The 18,328-nt window shown below is 68.2% G+C and overlaps 2 protein-coding genes across 2 annotated transcripts; one reads left to right on the top strand and one right to left on the bottom strand.

The window, feature by feature from the left end:
* Positions 1 to 77: 77 nt before the first annotated feature.
* R3HDM4 (R3H domain containing 4) lies at positions 78 to 8,555 on the bottom strand. The gene is made up of 8 exons (XM_058282230.2): positions 8,440 to 8,555; positions 3,453 to 3,607; positions 2,943 to 3,067; positions 2,414 to 2,540; positions 2,252 to 2,337; positions 1,950 to 2,035; positions 1,816 to 1,871; positions 78 to 1,007 (listed from the first exon to the last, which is right to left on the bottom strand). Exons 1-8 carry the CDS (start codon positions 8,517 to 8,519, stop codon positions 904 to 906), a joined length of 819 nt encoding a protein of 272 aa, XP_058138213.1. The 5' UTR covers positions 8,520 to 8,555; the 3' UTR covers positions 78 to 903.
* On the top strand, positions 8,518 to 16,561 carry KISS1R (KISS1 receptor). The gene is given in 7 exon segments (XM_058281075.1): positions 8,518 to 8,654; positions 12,322 to 12,611; positions 12,917 to 13,041; positions 15,362 to 15,497; positions 15,726 to 15,958; positions 16,099 to 16,419; positions 16,421 to 16,561. Coding segments are annotated over 7 exon segments (1,383 nt in total).
* Positions 16,562 to 18,328: the final 1,767 nt, after the last annotated feature.

Here is an 18,328-nt window from a genome sequence, read left to right as displayed (position 1 = left end):
GACGAGAACCAGGACCGTCACCTCCCGAGGGCCCCGCCGTGGCCCCCAGCCCCAGAGAAGACACCGCCGCGCCCCAGGCCAGAGCACCAGGAATTTATTGACCCCTCCATTTTCCCAAAAGTACAACTTGAGCCACAAAACGGGAGGCGGGGAGGGTCCCGGCTCGGCCCGCAGCCCAGGGGCTCGGGGACGCCGAGGCCTCAAGGCCGAGGGACCGGGAGGGCATGGGGAGGGGCAGGGGCGGCCCGGAGGGGCCTGGCTGAAAGCCCCGGACCCCCGAGAGGGGGGAACACTTGGGGGTCAGGCGGCCCCGAGAGCCGCCCCAGTCAGGCGAGCAAAGACACGGCCACCGAAAGGCAGCAGGGACACGTGTTCCCAAGAGAATAAAACCAGCCCTTAAAACACAGCTCCTGCCCCGGGCGTGAGCGCGCGCACACACACACACACACACACACACACACACACACACGAGGCGATGCTCCCGGGGCGCCCCCGAGACCCCCCATCCACGCAGGACTCCAGGAGGGGGTCAGGCAGGGGCTGGCCTCAGCCCCACCGTGTTAACAGCTGGGCCAAGTTTTTGGTTTCTGCGCCCTGAAAGGGGAATTTAAAAATCTACAACAAATCGTGCCAAATCCATTCAAAGGATTAAAAACAAAACCAAACCCCAGAACCGGCGTCACCCTTCTCACTTGAGCTTCAGAGGGGGCCGGGAAAGCCCACCGGAGAGGAAAGTGCCCAGGTGGGGTCTCCCCGCCCAAGTAAAAGTCCCAGAGCAGGGCGCGGCAGGGCCGGGGCAGGCCGGGAGCCGGGCGGCGTGGGGGCGAGGGCGAGCGGGAACCGGCCCCCGGGGAAGAGCGGGTTCCCGAGAAAACTCCTCCACACGCAGCGGGGCCCGCGCCATCAGCTGCGCTGCTCCAGGTAGGCGGAGAGGAGCAGCCCGGGCGGCAGGAAGTCCACGTGCCGGTTGCTCACCCGCATCTGCCGCTTGCCCTCCAGGTCGGCACCTGCGGGGGCGGCGGTCAGGGGCGTGGGGCCCTGGGGGGCGTGGGAATTGGGGGGCATAGAGCCTGGGGGGGCATGGGGGCCTCGGGGGGATGGGGGACCTCAGGGATGTGGGGGCCTGGGGGGCGTTGGGGGATTTCATGGGCGTGGGGCCTAGGAGGGTGGGGGGGCCTCGGGGTCGTGGAGGCCTGGGGGGGTGTGGGGGCCTCGGGGATGTAGGGGCCTGGGGGGATGGGGGCCTTGGGGGCGTGGGGGCCTGGGGAGGCCTCAGGGGGCGTGGGCCGTTGGCTCCTGACCCCAGCCCTGAGCTCGGGAAGGACCTGGCCGTGCACCAACGGGGACCCCGAGGCCCTGCGCGCCCCTGGGGTCCAGCCCCCACCAACCCCACCCTCCGCGCCCCCCTGGCTCCCCAGACGCCCTCAGATGTCAGGGCCCGAGCCGCACTCAGCCCGCCTGCCCTCCCCCCCGGCACCCCCCTCCCCGGCTCAGGCCCCGCCCCCCAAGTCCCTGCACCCGGAGCCAGAGAACAAAGCATCGGGGTGCCTCCCCGCAGAGGCCCTGGCCGGGGTTGCCATGGAAACCATCTCCCGGCAACTCCGGGCAGGAGGTGCGGGGGACAGGTGCGGGGACCGGCGGGGCACCTGGGGACCCTCCCTGCGGGCGGGGTCCCGAGACCCCCCCACCCCCACCCGCGCCCATGAGCGGGACCGCGGGTGGGGCACGGGGCCCCCCAGCGCCCCCTGCCTGGGGGAGCCCCTGCCGCCCCCGCTCCCGAGGACGCGGAGCCCGCGCCGGGTGGGGGGCACTCACTGGCCGAGATGAGGTCCATGTACTGGCAGATGGCGTGGAGCAGGAGCCGCTCGAAGCTGCGGGCAGGCGGGGCGGGCGATGAGCGCCGGCCGGAGTCGACCACCCCCGGAGCGCCCGCCCCCCGCCCCGGTCACCTGCTATCCAGCATGGCCGTGTAGACGGCCTGGGGGGACACGGAGAAGAACCCCAGCAGCCGCTCCTCCCAGCTCTCCAGCGTCTCCTGCAAGAGAGACAGGGCCGGGGGTCTCGGGGTGCTCTCCAGGATGTCCCCCAACGCCCGCCCCCAGGTCCAGCGCCAGCTTGGGCCTGAGACACGGGGCCGCTTAACTGTCTCCTGGGGTACCAGGCGCCCTGGTGCCTTTGAAGGGCCTGCGAACTTGTGCCCGGAGAACTCCTACACAACCTGCACTGCCCGCCGGGCGCCGCCCGCACTCACCATGGGGATGCGGCTCCGCTTGAGGACAGCTCGCAGGCGCCGGCTGATGCGCTGGAAGCACTCGCGGGGCGTGTAGGCCGGCTCATCTGCGAGGGCCCGGGCTGGGGTCACGCGGGGCCCGGCCCCTCCCCCAGCCCCGCTCCCAGCACAGCGGGCCCGCACCTCGGCGCCGGTCCTCGCCGCGGTCGGGCGCCCTCCGCCGGGGCTTGCTCCTGACCGCGTCCTCCTCCAGGTAGCGCAGCACCCGCTCCTGCTCCTCCCCGGAGCGGTTCATGAAGTCGTTCCAGACCTGGGGGGGCGGGGCCTGAGGACAGGGACGGGGACGCGGGGACACGGGGACGCGGGGACGCGGGCACAGCCCGGGGGCGCGCGGTGGGGAGGCGGGGGCCCTGAGGGATGGAGGCCACGGGGACGCGGGCACAGCCCGGGGGCGCACAGTGGGGAGGCGGGCACAGCCCAGGCGCGCGCTGCGGGAACGCGGGCACAGCCCGGGGGCGCACGGTGGGGAGGCGGGGGCCCTGAGGGATGGAGGCCACAGGGACGCGGGCACAGCCCAGGGGCGCGCGGTGGGGAGGCGGGGCCCCCCAGGGATGGAGGCCACCAGGACGCGGGCACAGCCCGGGGGCGCACGCACCGCCCCGGCCAGCGGGTCGTGCGCGGGAGGACGCGGGGACGCGGGCGCGGGGCCCACCTCCACGTAGGTGGCGTTGCTGCAGGCCTCAGCGAAGATGCCCGGCGCGGCGGGGGGGGCCAGCTCTCCCTCCTCCGGGCCCGGCGAGCCCCCGTGGGCCTCCAGCAGGGTCAGCAGGTACTGCGCTGAGGGCCACGGCAGGGCTCTGAGCCAGCGCGCGGCGAGCGAGGCGGCCAGGCCCCGCGGGGCCCCCCGGCCCCCCAGTCTCGGAGCCAGGCCCTTCGCTCTCCGGCTCACCCAGCCTCCCATCCGTGCTCCCGCTGCCCGTCCCAAAATGCGTGGAAACCACCCAGCCCCCTCGCCTGGCCGGGTGAACTCCTAAACATCCTTCACCACCCCAGCTCCAGGGCCCAGAGCGCCCTCTGGCCCAGCCCTGAGCCCGCAGGACGAGGGGAGCCTGCGGCCAGTCCTGTCGACGCCCCGGGGCCCAGCTCGGGGCCAGGCTCGCGGCCGGGGCGGCAGGTAAGCGCGCACCACCCTCCCCGGGTCGGGGCCGCCCGCCCCGCTCACTGTTTTCCAGGCGCTGCAGGCTCTTCCGCCCCTTGGCCTTGGGCACGAGATCGGAGTTGCGCACGGCCTGGTTGATGAAGTGCTGCTTCCGCTTGGAAGCCGAGAACCTCTTCACCGGCGGCCCCGTCAGAGGGGGGAGGCAGCCCGGCAGGGGCCTGGGGGAGGGGGCCGGTCAGAGGGGGGAGGCAGCCCGGCAGGGGCCTGGGGGAGGGGGCCGGTCAGAGGGGGGAGGCAGCCCGGCAGGGGCCTGGGGGAGGGGGCCGGTCAGAGGGGGGAGGCAGCCCGGCAGGGGCCTGGGGGAGGGGGCTGGTCAGAGAGGGGAGGCAGCCGGCAGGGGCCTGGGGGAGGGGGCCACCTCAGGCCCGGGACCCAGGAAGTGCGCCACCCCCTGCTTGGTTCTCCCCGTGACGGGGGGCTCATCCCCTCCCACAGGTTGGGTCCCGCACCCCTTACGCTCCTCGTTTTGTTCCACCCCCACATCCCCCCGAGAGGCAGGTCCAAGGCAAAGACAGGTCGCTAAACCAAGGCACAGAGAGGAGGAGACGCTGGCCCAAAGCCACACAGAGCCTGCGTGGCGAGAAAAGCCCCGCTTCCAGCCTTGGGTTAGAATCCCAGCCTGCCCTGCGAGCACCTCCGCACACCGGGTGGTATCGGGTGCCCCCCCAGCAGCAGACGGAGCAGTCAACAGGCCCCCCCCCACTGCGCCGGGAGCTGGGCTGGGGGAGGCCGGAGCAGCCCCCCGCGCTAATCCGCTAATCCGCTCTCCTCCGAGCAGACGGCGCTAATTCCGGAGGCGGATTAGCGGGCACGACCCGCCTCCTGCGGGGAAGCCGCGGGCAGGCCACGCGGCGGGAGGGCGGGCAGCGGGGGCCGCGTGGGGGGCGCCTGGAAACCGCCGTGGCCCCTGGCGACCTGGACGCCGGGCTGCAGAGGAGGGTCTCGCACGGCAGGCGCCGCGCAGCCGCAGGGCCTTTGCACAGCCCTGTTCCGGGCACCGCACGGCGGGAGGCTTCCCCGCCCCCCCAGGCCTGCGTGGAAACGGCACCTGCTCTGAGGGGCTGCCCCTCTAGCCCGCCCCTCGCCTTCCCCGCTCCCTGCTGCGCCTTCCGACCGCCACGGTCGCCCCCGTGCACAACCCTCCTCTCCCACTGGACGGAGAACGGCCCGAGTCCAAATCCCCAGCTGCACTTCCCGAGCACCCGAAGTTCCCAAGACGCAAATGAAAAGCAGAAGCACGAGGGAACGGAGGTGCTCGAGCAGGTGAGAGCCCGCCTCCCACACGGAGGCCCCAGGTTGGGTTCCCAGTGCCTTCTAAAGAAGACGAGCGACAAACGAGGAGCCATCTCAGGAGAGGGGAGAACAAAAGAAAGAACCAAACAACAGAAGCACGAGCCCCCTTGCGTCAGAGCAGAGCTGGCCGAGGTCCATACCTATGTAAAAAGCGCTTGAGCCTTAAATATGTGCACTTTTCCAGAATGGCTGTTAGAGCTCGCTCGGAAAGGAAACAAGCGGACAAGAGCAAGCGCTGGGACACGCACGGCACCTCAGGAAAAACTGGAAACGGCAGAGGCCGTGCCCTTCAGCTCAGCAACCGAGAAACACGGGCGAGCAAGCTCAGTGGGTGCCTGTCGGCCCTCGGATGCCGGGAGAGTCGGACACTGTCCCCCCGGCCCGGCTGTGCCACTTCAGCCCTAGGTTCGAATGCCGACCACAACACTTAGTCACTGTGCAAGCTGGAGGCTCAGGTGTGCCCTCTGCAAAGTGGGGCTAAGAACCGCTCCTGCAGGTGGCAGGGCCTTCGGAGCCCTCAGCACCCGCCTCAGCCACCGCCCGCTTGGACTCCCCCCGCAACGGGGAGCTCACCCCCTCGGCCACGCTGTGCCCGGTGACAGCCCCATCCCTGGGTTGCGCTACGACCACAACGTTCTCGTCTCACGCCATCTCCGCCGGCGCCGCAGGAGGCAGGCGCTACCGTTTCGACACCCGTCTTACGGATTTGTGAACAGAGGCACAAAGACCGCTGTCTTGAGACCCCACAGCTGCAGAGTGGCAGCAAAGAGGACACCTCAAGAGGAAGTGGTGAGTCCAGACCTCGCCCAGGGCACAGCAGCCGATGAGCAATCGGGGAACCTGGCGGTTATGCAAGCCAGCTTCCCCGAAGCGCCGGCCTCGGATTCACCGGTGGCTGCCAAGGCTCCAGCACTTGCGTCTCCGCCCACCAGCTGGACAGAGCCCAGGGAGGACGCCTGGCAGGGCCGATAACAGACCGAGCCGAGGGAGGGCTGACGGGGCGCCAGAGGGCGGGGCTCGGCGCTCCAGGTCTCACGACTGCACAGGGGGGCTGAGGCTCCCAAGGGGGCTGCCCTGGCCTCCACACATGCAAGGGGTGGAGGCGGGATTCGAACCCAGGCCTGAAGATGAGCACCTGTCCTGAATATCTGCGCCCCCTGCTCTGGGCGCTGGGCAGGGGGCCTCTCCCAAGCCGCGGCGTCGAGGCGCGCCTCCCCTGCTCTGACGCCACCCGTGGCTCCCCAGCACCTCAAGGCAACGCCCGAGGCCCCTGCCCCAGCGCTGTCGTCACCGGCCACCGCACGGCCTGACCTGACCTGACGTGTGTCCCGACTCAAGGACCCTTGTTGATTAATGCAGGATTGATTCATACTCATACAGCCCCCGGCTCTAGACCCCGGGCCTGGACGAAGTTCGTCTCACATCCGGCACACCGCAGCCTCGTTGTGCTTAGAGACACGGGCCAGCACCCCGCGCCTCGCTCAGGAGCCGTTTCAAACAGCAAAATCACCAAAAAAACGGGCACGAGTGCAAAAAAAAAAATGTGGCGCTAAACAGACGGCAAAGAGACGCTTGTTTAAAGCATGAGGGTGAAGCAGAAGGCAGCGCGTCGCCGCGTCCGACCGCGTCTGACCTCGGCTGGGAACGGGCCCATCGGGGACTCAAATTTTTCACTGAAAACACCCTGGGTATTAGACCGGGACTACAAATACGTTTTAGTGAGTAGGCAAATTAGCAAATACAGAATCTGCAAAGATGAGGATGAGCTGTACATTTACAAATCAAAACCCCGACGCGACCCCACCATGGGCCTCTGTCGCCATCGCTCGCTCTGCTCCAGCCCCTGCAGGACAGACACGAGACGCGCTCGTACGAACCCGAGCAAAGACACAGGACCATCACCTGGTGTTAATAACGGGGGTATGGGAAATGCACCCCTCACGCCGTGGGGCGTAGCGGTCAGAACCTGGCGGTGTCCTCCCGTCCTCTGCAACAAATGGTCCCAACAACGTACGGCGGCGGTGCAGGCGAGCCGTGGGAATTCTGCGCACGACGCGCGATTGCTTTGCGAGCTCGCAATTCACCGGGGCAGTCCTGCCACAGGGCCTTTGCACCTGCCGTGCCGCTGCCCGAGCAACCTGTCCCCACCTCGTTCCCGGCTCTGCTCAATGTCACCTCCCCGGAGAAACCGCCCGACTCCCAAGTGGCCCCTCAGCCTGTTTCCTGCTTCACAGGACCAGCGAGCATCGAACGTCTCCTGATCCGTCCCTTTGCTTCCTCCTCCGTGGTCACTTCCCCGACTACGCCCGCGAGAGCAGGACGGGGCGGGCCTGGCCCCACCGTGTCCCAGCGCCCGCCCGCAGTGGGAACGCTCTGTGTGTTTGCTGAGTGAATAACTAAACCGCTTACACACTCACCCAAGCGCTGGGTCACCTGCTTCCCGCCTCCCACCACCTGGAGAAACTGAGGCCTGCACAAGCCTCAGGAAACGCCCATCACCTGATGGGTGGACAGGAGGGGGCAGGGGGCTCCGGCACCCACTCAGGCAGCTGTGGGGGGCAAGGGGGACAGGCCCCTGTGCGGCCCGGCTCCACGACCTGGGGGCTCGGCCCCTGTGGGCTCAGGGTGGGACCCCGCCCCCCCAGCAGGCAGGAGCCAAGCTCCCTGGGTACCCCCCCCTCGGCGGGCGGGCCAGGGGGGACCCACCTCGGGGAGCAGGAAGCAGAGGGAGCGGAGGTGACTCAGCTGGGTGGGGTGGGGCGGCGTCCCCGGGGAGGCCCCGGCCGGGGGGCCGTGAGGGGCAGGCTCCTGCCCGTGAACCCCCCAAGCCGGGCGGGGGAGGGGCCAGGTGACCCCCCACACCTGCCTACTTACACCACATACCCGCCCCTGGGGGAGAACCGGCCCCACCCCCTCGGCCCTTTTGGAAAGAGTAATTTGTCTTTGCTTTGGAGAAACACCCCTCAGGGCTCCAGGGTGGGTAAAAGAGCCACCGAGGGGTGAAGGCGGGGAAGTAACAAAATCATAACAACAAAAGGGAAAGGGAACAACGAGGCGTTTAAAACAACACACTTAAGAAATAAGGCGAAGGCCGGACGCGCCCGCTTGGACCAGGGGAGGCATTTCACAGGTGGGGAAACCGAGGCACAGAGGGGCCGAATAAGCGGCCCTGGCACGGACAGGAGGCAGAAGTGGGACCCACGACCACCGCAGGCGGCCCGGGGGGCTCCCGCAGGACATCGGGGTCCAGGGGAGCCCCCGGGGCCCCCCTTCTTGCAGGAGGCGGCGGGGCGCACGGGCTGGCTGTGGGGGTGGGCGCCTGGCGGTGTGGGGGGCTCCACGGGCCGGGAGAGACCCCGCACAGCCCCCCGCCGGCCCGCAGCCACGGGGCCGGACGCCAGGGCTTGCGGTCGGGACCCCCGCCTCGCCAGCTGCCGCCCGGGGACTGGGGGGTGGGGGTTCCGGCGGATAAACACCCGGGTAACAACGAAGTCCCGCACGCCCCTCGGAGGGTGAACGCCGAACCCGGAGGGCGGGGGCGGGGGTCCAGGATGGGGGGAGGGAAGGGGAGGAGGGGCGGGGGGAGGGGAGGGGAGGGGCGGGGAGGGGCGGGGGGAGACAGGGCCGAGGGGAGGGGGGGCGAGCCAGGATCCCGAGCCCCGCAGCCCCCCGGGGCGCCCGCCCCGCCCGCGCTCACAGAATCCGCCGCCCGCCCGGGGCGCCCCCCGCCGCCGCCGCCGCCTCCGAGCCGCCCTCCGGGTCCTCCAGCGCGACCATGGCCCGGGCTCCGCGCCGCCCGGCCGGGCCTGCAGGGCCGGCAGGAAGTGACGGGCGCCCGGAGGCGGGCCGGGGCGGAGCCTGGAGGCCGGACGCGGGGCGGGAGCGCGGGGAGGTCCCCGCGGCGCTGCAAGGGCGGGCGCCACCCCGCGGACACGCGGGGACACCGAGGCCGGCGCAGCGCCTCCCCGGTGGACGGACGCACGGCCGGCGCCAGCACGGAGTCCCTCCCACACTGCCAGCCCCCCTTCCCTAAAGCCAGTCCCACCCGCTCTCTGCCTCAGTTTACCTCTCTCTAGAAAGAGCAGGCGCAGCCACCTCGGCCCGCAGGCTCCACTCACTGGACAGAGCCCCGGTGGCGGGTGACCCAGGCGGTGCCGAGACGGAGGTGCCCCCCAGGGAGCAGGGTGGGAAGCGGGCCTGGTTCTGTCGGGGGTACTGGGGCCACCCACGCTCTCCCCGGAGAAGCGGGAAGAGTGGGCGGGGCAGAGGGAAGGGCCACTGCCACAGCCTGGTGGCACCTGGAGTGGCTGGAGCACGGTGACGAGGGAGGGAGCATGGGGGATGGAAATGGGGGGAAGGGGCAGCCCCGGGGGTGACAAGTCTGTGTTGTCCCAAGGGCAATAGGGAGCCATGGAGAGTTCAGGGCAGGCAGTGAAACCTGCTGTAGAATCTGGAATCCATTCCTTGGTCCCCAAGAAATGCGGGCCCAAGGACCAAGTTCAGTGCCACCCACCAGATCCAGCTGGGTGCAAATTGTATGGGACAAAAGGCCCGAGTGCTTTAACAAATAAAGAGCAACAAGAGGAAAAGAAAAATGGAGGGAAGCAGATTTGGCTCAACAGATAGGGCGTCCGCCTACCACATGAGAGGTCCAGGGTTCAAACCCCGGGCCTCCTGACCCATGTGGTGAGCTGGCCCATGCGCAGTGCTGATGCACACAAGAAGTGCCACACCACGCAGGGGTGTCCCCCGCATAGGGGAGCCCCACGCAAAAGGAGTGTGCCCTGAAAGGAGAGCTGCCCAGCGCAAAAGAAAGTCCAGCCTGCCCAGGAGTGGCCGCACACACCGAGAGCTGACTCAGGAAGATGACACAACAAAAGGAAACACAGATTCCCGGTGCCAGTGGATAATGCAAGTGGATGCAGAAGAACACACAGTGAGTGGACACAGAGAGCAGACAACCGGGGCGGGGAGAGAAAGAAATAAATAATCTTAAAAAAAATAGTCAGGGAAGCAGACATGACTCAGCGATAGGGCGTCCACCTACCACATGGGAGGTCCAGGGTTCAAACCCCGGGCCTCCTTGACCCGTGTGGAGCTGGCCCATGCGCAGTGCTGATGCGCGCAAGGAGTGCTATGCCATGCAGGGGTGTCCCCCATGCAGGAGAGCCCCATGCGCAAGGAGTGCGCCCCATAAGGAGAGCCACACTGCGTGAAAAAAGCACAGCCTGCCCAGGAGTGGCACCACACACACAGAGTTGACTCAGCAAGATGACACAGCAAAAAAGACATGCAGTTTCCCAGTGCTGCCTGATAATGCAAGCAGATGCAGAAGAACACACAGCGAATAGACACAGAGAACAGACAACAGGGTGGGGGAGAGAAATAAATAAATCTTTAAAAAAAAGAAAAGTACCCCAGGTATTGGTTCTTCTGAGGGCTACAGAGCCCCACAGGTTCTATGGTCATGGCAGATGGAGTTCAGTGCCATCTCAGTTGGCCCTTCTTTGGAGTTGGTGTTTCTGTGTGATGGAGCTGGACTCAGATGTGATCTTTGTTCACAAGCCTCTCCTGTTACTTTTACCAGAACTGTAGTTGGTGCTGGGGTTTAATGTATACCCAGGGGACCTGAATCTCTGGACTGACCATGTGATAGCCAGGCCCTGAGCCTCAACAGACTTCAGCCCCTACACTCTGGTCTATTGGACTTACCCCACTCAGCTAAAATGGAGTTGAAGAAGGTCAACCACCACACCAGGAAGCCAAGAGTGCCTACAACTGAAAGCAAGAGGATTTCATCCAGCATCCATGTGGAATCTAAGGCCCCTCCTGGTATAGATGTGGCGTGGACACAACCATTCCAAGGTCCACAGGATGGAGGAATAGAGTATGGATTAGAGTGGACTTACTGATATTCTATTCATGAACTATTGTGATTAGTAATCGAAGAAAATGTGGCATTGGTGTGGAGAAAGTGGCCATGGTGGCTGCTGGGGGTAGGGAATGGGAGGAAGAGATGAGATGTGGGGGCATTTTGGGGGTTGGAGTTGTCCTGGGTGGTGCTGCAGGGTCAGTTACCGGACATTGTATGTCCTGCCATGGCCCACTGGGTGGACTGTGGGAGAGTGTGGGCTATGGTGTGGACCACTGACCATGAGGTGCAGCGGTGCTCAGAGATGTTTTCACCAAGTGCAATGAATGTCTCATGATGATGGAGGAGATTGTTGTTATGGGCGGGGGGGGGGGGGGGGGGGGCGGGAGTGGGGTGAGGGGGGTGAGGGGTATATGGGGACCTCATTTTTTTTAATGTAACATTAAAAAAATGAAGACAAAAATAAATAAATAAATACATACATAAATAAATAAGAAATAATTAAGAAAAGTAAGAAAAAGGAGGCTGAACAGGTAAAAGGCCCAACGTAGTGCAGGCTGTTTGACGTCGGGTATGTAAATGTCGAAAAGGCCATTGTTGGTCACGGAGGGGGCGTTTAGAGGGTACCCAGTGGCAGTGCGGGGAGGCTCACACTTGGGGGGCCATCTCCCCCCACTCCCAGCTGCTCCCCAGGGCCCCTCCGCACAGGCCCAGCCACCTGCCACCTGCTCTCCCACGACTGGTCTACAGGGCGGCTGCGCCTGGCAACCCCTCTGGCCCTCAACCTACGGCCATGTTCTCCTCCCAAGGGATTTTTTCCTCCTTTTTGGACTGTTTTAGGCCGTTGTCTAAAGGAACTGAAGGGGAGCGGGTGTGGCTTAAGCGGTTGAGCACTGGCCTCTCACATGGGAGTTCCTGGGTTCAATTCCGGGCCCTGGTACCTCAAAAAAAAGGTAGCTCTCAAAGCATGAAGGGGTGCAGGAGGAAGCGCCTGCATCCCCCTCTTGAATTAGATGCACTTGAGGCCCACGCGTGTCTTTCCCCCCTCCCCAGGCTTGTAGGCACGTGGCTGGGTCTTTTCTCTCCGCTGCCCGCAGGCGGCGGAGCCCTGTCAAGCCCTCGTGGCCCCTGGGGCACAATTCCCAGGGGTGGCATGGCAGGGTGGAGGGGCTCTGCCGGCTGCCCTGGCCCGGGTCCCCCTGTCACCAGCCCAGGTGTCAGGGCTCCCTTTAGTGCAGTGACCCCGGTCCAGCAAGGCTGAGCTCTTCAGAGACGGGCGTCATCTCACTGCTGTATCTGGGCTGTCACCAGCTCTGGGCCGTCCATAGCTCCTGGGGGCCTGGGAAGGGCGCCCTGGGCACTGGGAGCCTCTGCTGAGGGCTGGCCGCGCCCCAGCCCACCCACCCACCCACCCAGGCTTGGCTCCCAACAGCAGCCTTCCGCTGTCCTTGCCTTCTCCTCGTTTCCCTCCCTTAAGGCGGGTCCTTCCAGCCTCCCCCCACCCCGCACGTCCCCCCCACACTCTCCCCGCTTCCAGCCTCCAGGTCTTCTGATGCGGGAGAGGGGACAGGAGGGGGGCGGGCGGCTGTGCTGGGAATGGAGGGCGCGCTGCAGGGGAGGGAGCGGCGAGCGGCTTGCGGGAGGGGCTGGGAGGCGGGGAGCGGGGGGGCGCGGGCTATAAACGCGCCGCGGCCGCCGCCAGCCCAGAAGAGCCGGCGGCCTGCAGCCTCTCCGGGGCTCCGCGGGCGCAATCCTGGCGGGCGGCCGGGAGGAGGCGGGCGGCGAAGCCCTGCGCGCCGCCGCCACGGCGGGGCCCAACGCGTCCTGGTGGGCGCCAGCCAACGCCTCGGGCGGCCCCGTGCCGCCGCGGGTGGACGCGTGGCTGGTGCCGCTCTCCTTCGCGGCGCTGCTGCTGCTCGGCCTGGCGGGCAACGCGCTGGTCCTTTTCGTCGTCTGCCGCCACCGGCGGATGCGCACGGTGACCAACTTCTACATCGGTGAGCGCGGGGGGCCCCGGGGCGCCCGCCTGTCGCCCCTCCCCTTTGGGCTGGGGTCGCACACGCAGGTGTCGAGGGGTGCGGGGGGGCTCCGGCGCCGCGCGCTGCGATGTCCCATTCCAAAGCGGCTCCCTGGCGCGGCTCCGAGGAGCGGGGGGGGGGGCGGGGGGCGCCCTGGCGGCCCGGGGTCCCCTCCGTCCACCGCCCCCCTCCGCGGGCTGGCTGCGGGCTCTGGGGCGCGTCCACCCGAGGGGGCCCCGCTGCCGGGCGCGGGGAGGGCCCGCTGAGCGCCCGCGCCCCCGCAGCCAACCTGGCGGCCACGGACGTGGTCTTCCTGCTGTGCTGCGCGCCCTTCACGGCGCTGCTCTACCCGCTGCCCGCCTGGGTGCTGGGCGCCTTCCTGTGCAAGTTCCTCAACTACGTCCAGCAGGTGCGCGGGCGGGGCGGAGCCTGGGCTGGGGGCGGGGCCTGACCGGGGCGGGGCCTGTGCAGGGCGGAGCCTGAGCTGGGGTGGGGCGGAGCCTGTGCGGGGGAGCTTGGGGCGGAGTCTGGGCTGGGGGCGGGGCCGGGCCGGGGCGGAGCCTGGGCTGGGGGCGGGGCCGGGCCGGGGCGGAGCCTGGGCTGGGGGTGGGGCCTGAGCCGGGGCGGGGCCTGTGCAGGGCAGAGCCTGAGCTGGGGTGGGGCGGAGCCTGAGCTGGGGGCGGAGCCTGTGCGGGGGAGCTTGGGGGCGGAGTCTGGGCTGGGGGCGGAGCCTGAGCTGGGGAACTTGGGGGCGGAGCCTGGGCTGGGGGCGGGGCCTGAGCCGGGGCGGGGCCTGTGCAGGGCGGAGCCTGAGCTGGGGTGGGGCGGAGCCTGAGCTGGGGCGGAGCCTGTGCGGGGGAGCTTGGGGGCCGAGCCTGGGTGCTGGGCGCCTTCCTGTGCAAGCTCCTCAACTACGTCCAGCAGGTGCGCGGGCGGGGGCCGGGCCGGGGCGGAGCCTGGGCTGGGGGCGGGGTCTGAGCCGGGGCGGGGCCTGTGCAGGGCGGAGCCTGAGCTGGGGGCGGAGCCTGTGCGGGGGAGCTTGGGGGCGGAGCCTGGGCTGGGGCGGCGCCCGGGGAGGGGGAGGAGCCTGGGCGGGGGAGCTTGGGGGAGGAGCCTGGGCAGGAGTGGAGCCTGGGGGAGGAGTCTGGACAGTGGGGAGGAGCCTGGGAAGAAGCCTGGGTCAGGGGAGGAGCCTGGGGAGCCGCTGAGGATGGGGAGGAGTTTTGGGCTTGGGAGCCTGGGGGCGAGGAGCCTGGAGGGCGGGGAGGAGCCTGGGGAGCCATTTAGGGAGGAGCCTGGGGCGGGAGGAGCCTGGGGTGGGGAGGAACCTGGGGAGGAGCCTGGGGTGGGGAGGAGCCTGGGCAGCCATTTAGGGAGGAGCCTGGGGCGGGGAGGAGCCTGGGGTGGGGAGGAGCCTGGGGTGGGGAGGAGCCTGGGGAGCCATTTAGGGAGGAGCCTGGGGCGGGGAGGAGCCTGGGGTGGGGGAGGAACCTGGGGAGGAGCCTGGGGTGGGGAGGAGCCTGGGGAGCCATTTAGGGAGGAGCCTGGGGCAGGGAGGAGCCTGGGGTGGGGAGGAGCCTGGGGCAGGGAGGAGCCTGGGGTGGGGAGGAGCCTGGGGAGGAGCCTGGGGCGGGGAGGAGCCTGGGGAGCCGCTGAGGATGGGGAGGAGTTTTGGGCTTGGGAGCCTGGGGGCGAGGAGCCTGGAGGGCGGGGAGGAGCCTGGGGAGCCATTTAGGGAGGAGCCTGGGGCGGGGAGGAGCCTGGGGCGGGGAGGAGCCTGGGGTGGGGAGGAGCCTGGGGCGGGGAGGAGCCTGGAGAGACATTTAGGGAGGAGCCTGGGGCGGGGAGGAGCCTGGGGAGCCGCTGAGGATGGGGAGGAGTTTTGGGCTCGGGAGCCTGGGGGCAAGGAGCCTGGAGGGCGGGGAGGAGCCTGGGGAGCCATTTAGGGAGGAGCCTGGGGCAGGGAGGAGCCTGGGGTGGGGAGGAGCCTGGGGAGGAGCCTGGGGCGGGGAGGCACCTGGGGTGGGGAGGAGCCTGGGGTGGGGAGGAGCCTGGGGAGGAGCCTGGGGCAGGGAGGCGTCTGGGGTGGGGAGGAGCCTAGGGTGGGGAGGAGCCTTGGGAGGAGCCTGGGGTGGGGAGGAGCCTGGGGAGGAGCCTGGGCGGGGAGGAGCCTGGGGAGGAGCCTGGGGCAGGGAGGCGGCTGGGGCGGGGAGGAGCCTGGGCAGGGGAGGGGCCTGGGGAGGAGACTGGGGCGAGGAGGAGCCTGGGGTGGGGAGGAGCCTGGGGCGGGGAGGAGCCTGGGCGGGGGAGGGGCCTGAGGGCCGGGGGCGGGGCCTAGGCTAGAGGGGAGGCCCGGGCGCAGCGGGAGGGCCCGGGCGCGCGGGGCGGGGAGGCGCTGGCGGAGGCGGAGCCCAGCGGGGAAGGAGGGGTCGGCATCCGGGCCCTGCCGGTGGGGTCATTAGGGTTGGGTGGGTGACAGGTCCCCGCCGCTTCTCGCCGCTCCCTGTCTCCATGTCGGGGTCTCAGCCCCAGCCCTAGTCGCCCCCTTTCTCCTCCGACGCCCTTGGTTCCGCCCCGGATCCCCCCTCTTCTTGCCCTTCAACCTGGGGCGCTCGGGGACCCTTTCCGGGACACTCTCGTGTGCGCCCGAGTGGTCGGCCACGCGGGGGGGGAGCGGCAGGGAGGGCGGGTGCGGGCAGGGGGCCCCACGCGGCCCCAGCCCCGCGCAGGTCTCCGTGCAGGCCACGTGCGCCACGCTGACCGCCATGAGCGTGGACCGCTGGTACGTGACGGTGTCCCCGCTGCGCGCCCTGCAGCGCCGCACGCCCCGCCTGGCGCTGGCCGTCAGCCTCGGCATCTGGGTGGGTGAGTGCCGCGGGGGCCGCCAGCGGGGTGGGGGGCGAGTCCTCGCGCGCCGGGAGCCAAGCCTGCCGCTCCCCGGGGGGGGGGCCTCAGTTGCGCTCCTGGGAAGGCGCGCCGTCGCCGGCGATGCCCCGGGCGCCCCTCACGTGGCCCGGGCCCACGAGGCTGCCCCGGGAGTCGCCCCGCCCGCCCTGCCCCGGGGCGCGACCGTCAGCCGGGCCTGTGGCGCAGGCTCTGCGGCCGTGTCGGCGCCCGTGCTCGCCCTGCACCGCCTCTCGCCCGGGCCGCGTCCCTACTGCAGCGAGGCCTTCCCCAGCCGCGCCCTGGAGCGCGCCTTCGCGCTCTACAACCTGCTGGCGCTCTACCTGCTGCCGCTGCTGGCCACCTGCACCTGCTACGGCGCCATGGTGCGCCACCTGGGCCGCGCCGCCGTGCGCCCCGCGTCCGCCGAGGGCTCCCTGCAGGTGCGCGGCCAGGCCGGGGAGGGGAGGCGCGGCCCGGGAGGTGACAGCCCGGGGCCTCTAGCTGGGCAGGCCGGAGGGGGGAGGCACGGCGGCCCTTCCCTTCCGCCCGTTGTTCCAGCCACACCGCCCTCCCCTCCCAGGGCCAGCTGCTGGCCAAGCGCGCGGGCGCCGTGCGCGCCAAGGTGTCGCGGCTGGTGGCCGCCGTCGTGCTGCTCTTCGCCGCCTGCTGGGGCCCCATCCAGCTGTTCCTGGTGCTGCAGGCGCTGGGCCCTGCAGGCACCTGGCACCCGCGCAGCCACACGGCCTACGCGCTCAAGACCTGGGCGCACTGCATGTCCTACAGCAACTCGGCGCTGAACCCGCTGCTCTATGCCTTCCTGGGCTCGCGCTTCCGCCAGGCCTTCCGCCAAGTCTGCCCCTGCGCCCCGCGGCGCCCGCGGCGCCCCCCCTCCGGCCCGGGACCCCCCCGACCCCGCCGCCCCCCACACCGAGCTGCACCACCTGGCCTCCCACGAGGCCCGCGCCGTGCCTCCCAAGCCCAGGAGCAGCGGGCCAGGGGCACCGCGGCTGTGTGTCGGGGAGGAAGACGCTGCCCCTCTCTGAGCCGACTCTGCGGGGCTCCAAGTGTGAGCCGCAGGGAGAGCTGCAGGCACCTGCTAGAAATGAGCTCGTTTATTGCCTTGTGAAAACGTGTCGTCCTCTGCTAACGTTTGGTGTAAGCTGTCTTGATGCTCGCTGCTGTAACGGTTGTTTCTGTATTTCCTCAAACTGCAAATGCGGGAATGCTGGAGCGTTCTGGATCTTCCCGGGAGCCTCGGTCGTTTTCACTGCCAGGTGGTTGGGTGCGCGGCTGTAAAATTCACCCCGCTTGCAGAGACAATAAAACATGGAAACAATGTGCATCCACAACCGGCGAGACAAGATGTTCTAACTGTCCCCTCCCTGGCCAGCCCCTGGAGCACCCCAAATCTGGACAGGGAGAGTCAAGGGGGTGTGCAGTGTGTCATTCCTCCCGTGGGCCACAGGCACAGTGCTCCCAAGCAAGACCCAAGGCTGATGGCAGGGAAGCAAACGGGCTGCGGGGCCTGGGCTGAGGACGGCGAGGGCAGCTCGGGCCCCTGCCTGGGTGACACATATATAAAGTCATGTGCACACCAATAAACACAGGTAAGCCTGGGGCCGCCCAATAAGACAGCGCCATCGATGTCGATTCATCTAAATTGTCGCAAAATTTTAAAATAGCTCAAGGATTGAAAGGGACACCCAGGAAGAGGGACGGTTTCCAAGCTGGGGCCCGCGGCCTGTCCTGCCTGGATGCCAGGCCACAGCAGCCACCAGGGCACTCCCGGCCCCACCCCTGCAGAGCGCTGGTCAGTGGTGTGCAGGACGCCCCAGAGGTGGCAAAGGACAGCAGTGACGAGGGTTAGCAGGGAGGGGGGAGAAGAACTCAGGAAGGCTTCCCGGAGGAGGCGCGTCCAGGAACCGTGAGCGAGCTCAGAGCAGGCGGCAGCGTGGAGGTCCCGAGGCAGCCTAGCCTGTGGAGCTGAGGCCGCGAGGCTGGGGCGGGTCCGTTCCCGGGGAGCCCCCGCAGCCTTCTCAGCAGCGAGAGCCCCGGTTTCCAGAACTTGTGATTCTTCCTGTAATCTGGGGTGCCAGGACCAGGCCAATGTCCGGGGATGGGGAGGAGAGGGGCGACCCCTGAGACCCCAGACACCGGGCGTGGGGCAGGAGAGGGCGGCGCGGGAGTCATCTTGGGGAGAAGCCCGAGGGCAGGGTTGCCGGATTTAGCAAATGAAAACGCAGGGGCCAGGTGTCCTTGGCATTTCAAATACACAGTGAATCATTTTTCAGTCCAAGTGAGAACTTCTGACATACCTATTTTTTTCTTTTTTATTTTTTTTAAAGATTTATTTATTTAGCCACCCCACCGCACCCCCGCCCTGGTTGTCTGTTCTCTGTGTCTATTTGCTGCACGTTCTTCTTTGTCCGCTTCTGTTGTTGTCAGCAGTATGGGAATCTGTGTTTCTTCTTGTTGCGTCATCTTGTTGTGTCAGCTCTCCGTGTGTGTGGCGTCATTCCTGGGCAGGCTGCACTTTCTTTCACGCTGGGCGGCTCTCCTTACGGGGCGCACTCCTTGCGCGTGGGGCTCCCCTACGCGGGGGACACCCCTGCGTGGCACGGCACTCCTTGCGCGCATCAGCACTGCGCATGGGCCAGCTGCACACGGGTCAAGGAGGCCCGGGGTTTGAACCGCGGACCTCCCATGTGGTAGGCGAACGCTCTAACCGCCAGGCCAAGTCCGCTTCCCTCGGACATACTTAATTCAAAAGGCGCTACCGGGAAGAAAACGGGTCTGCGGGCCTCAGTTTC

The sequence above is a fragment of the Dasypus novemcinctus genome, chromosome 19 (assembly GCF_030445035.2).
Source record: "Dasypus novemcinctus isolate mDasNov1 chromosome 19, mDasNov1.1.hap2, whole genome shotgun sequence".
Taxonomy (NCBI): domain Eukaryota; kingdom Metazoa; phylum Chordata; class Mammalia; order Cingulata; family Dasypodidae; genus Dasypus; species Dasypus novemcinctus.
This window is presented reverse-complemented; position numbering and strand designations above follow the sequence as displayed.

Coding starts and splice junctions, on each gene's coding strand:
- R3HDM4 (XM_058282230.2), bottom strand. CDS start 8,519: ATGGTCGCGCTGGAGGACCCGGAGGGCGGCTCGGAGGCGGCGGCGGCG. Junction 2,541..2,942: donor GCAACGCCACCTACGTGGAG/GTGGGCCCCGCG, acceptor CCGCCCCCCCAG/GTCTGGAACGACTTCATGAA. Junction 1,008..1,815: donor CATGGACCTCATCTCGGCCA/GTGAGTGCCCCC, acceptor CCGCCCCCGCAG/GTGCCGACCTGGAGGGCAAG.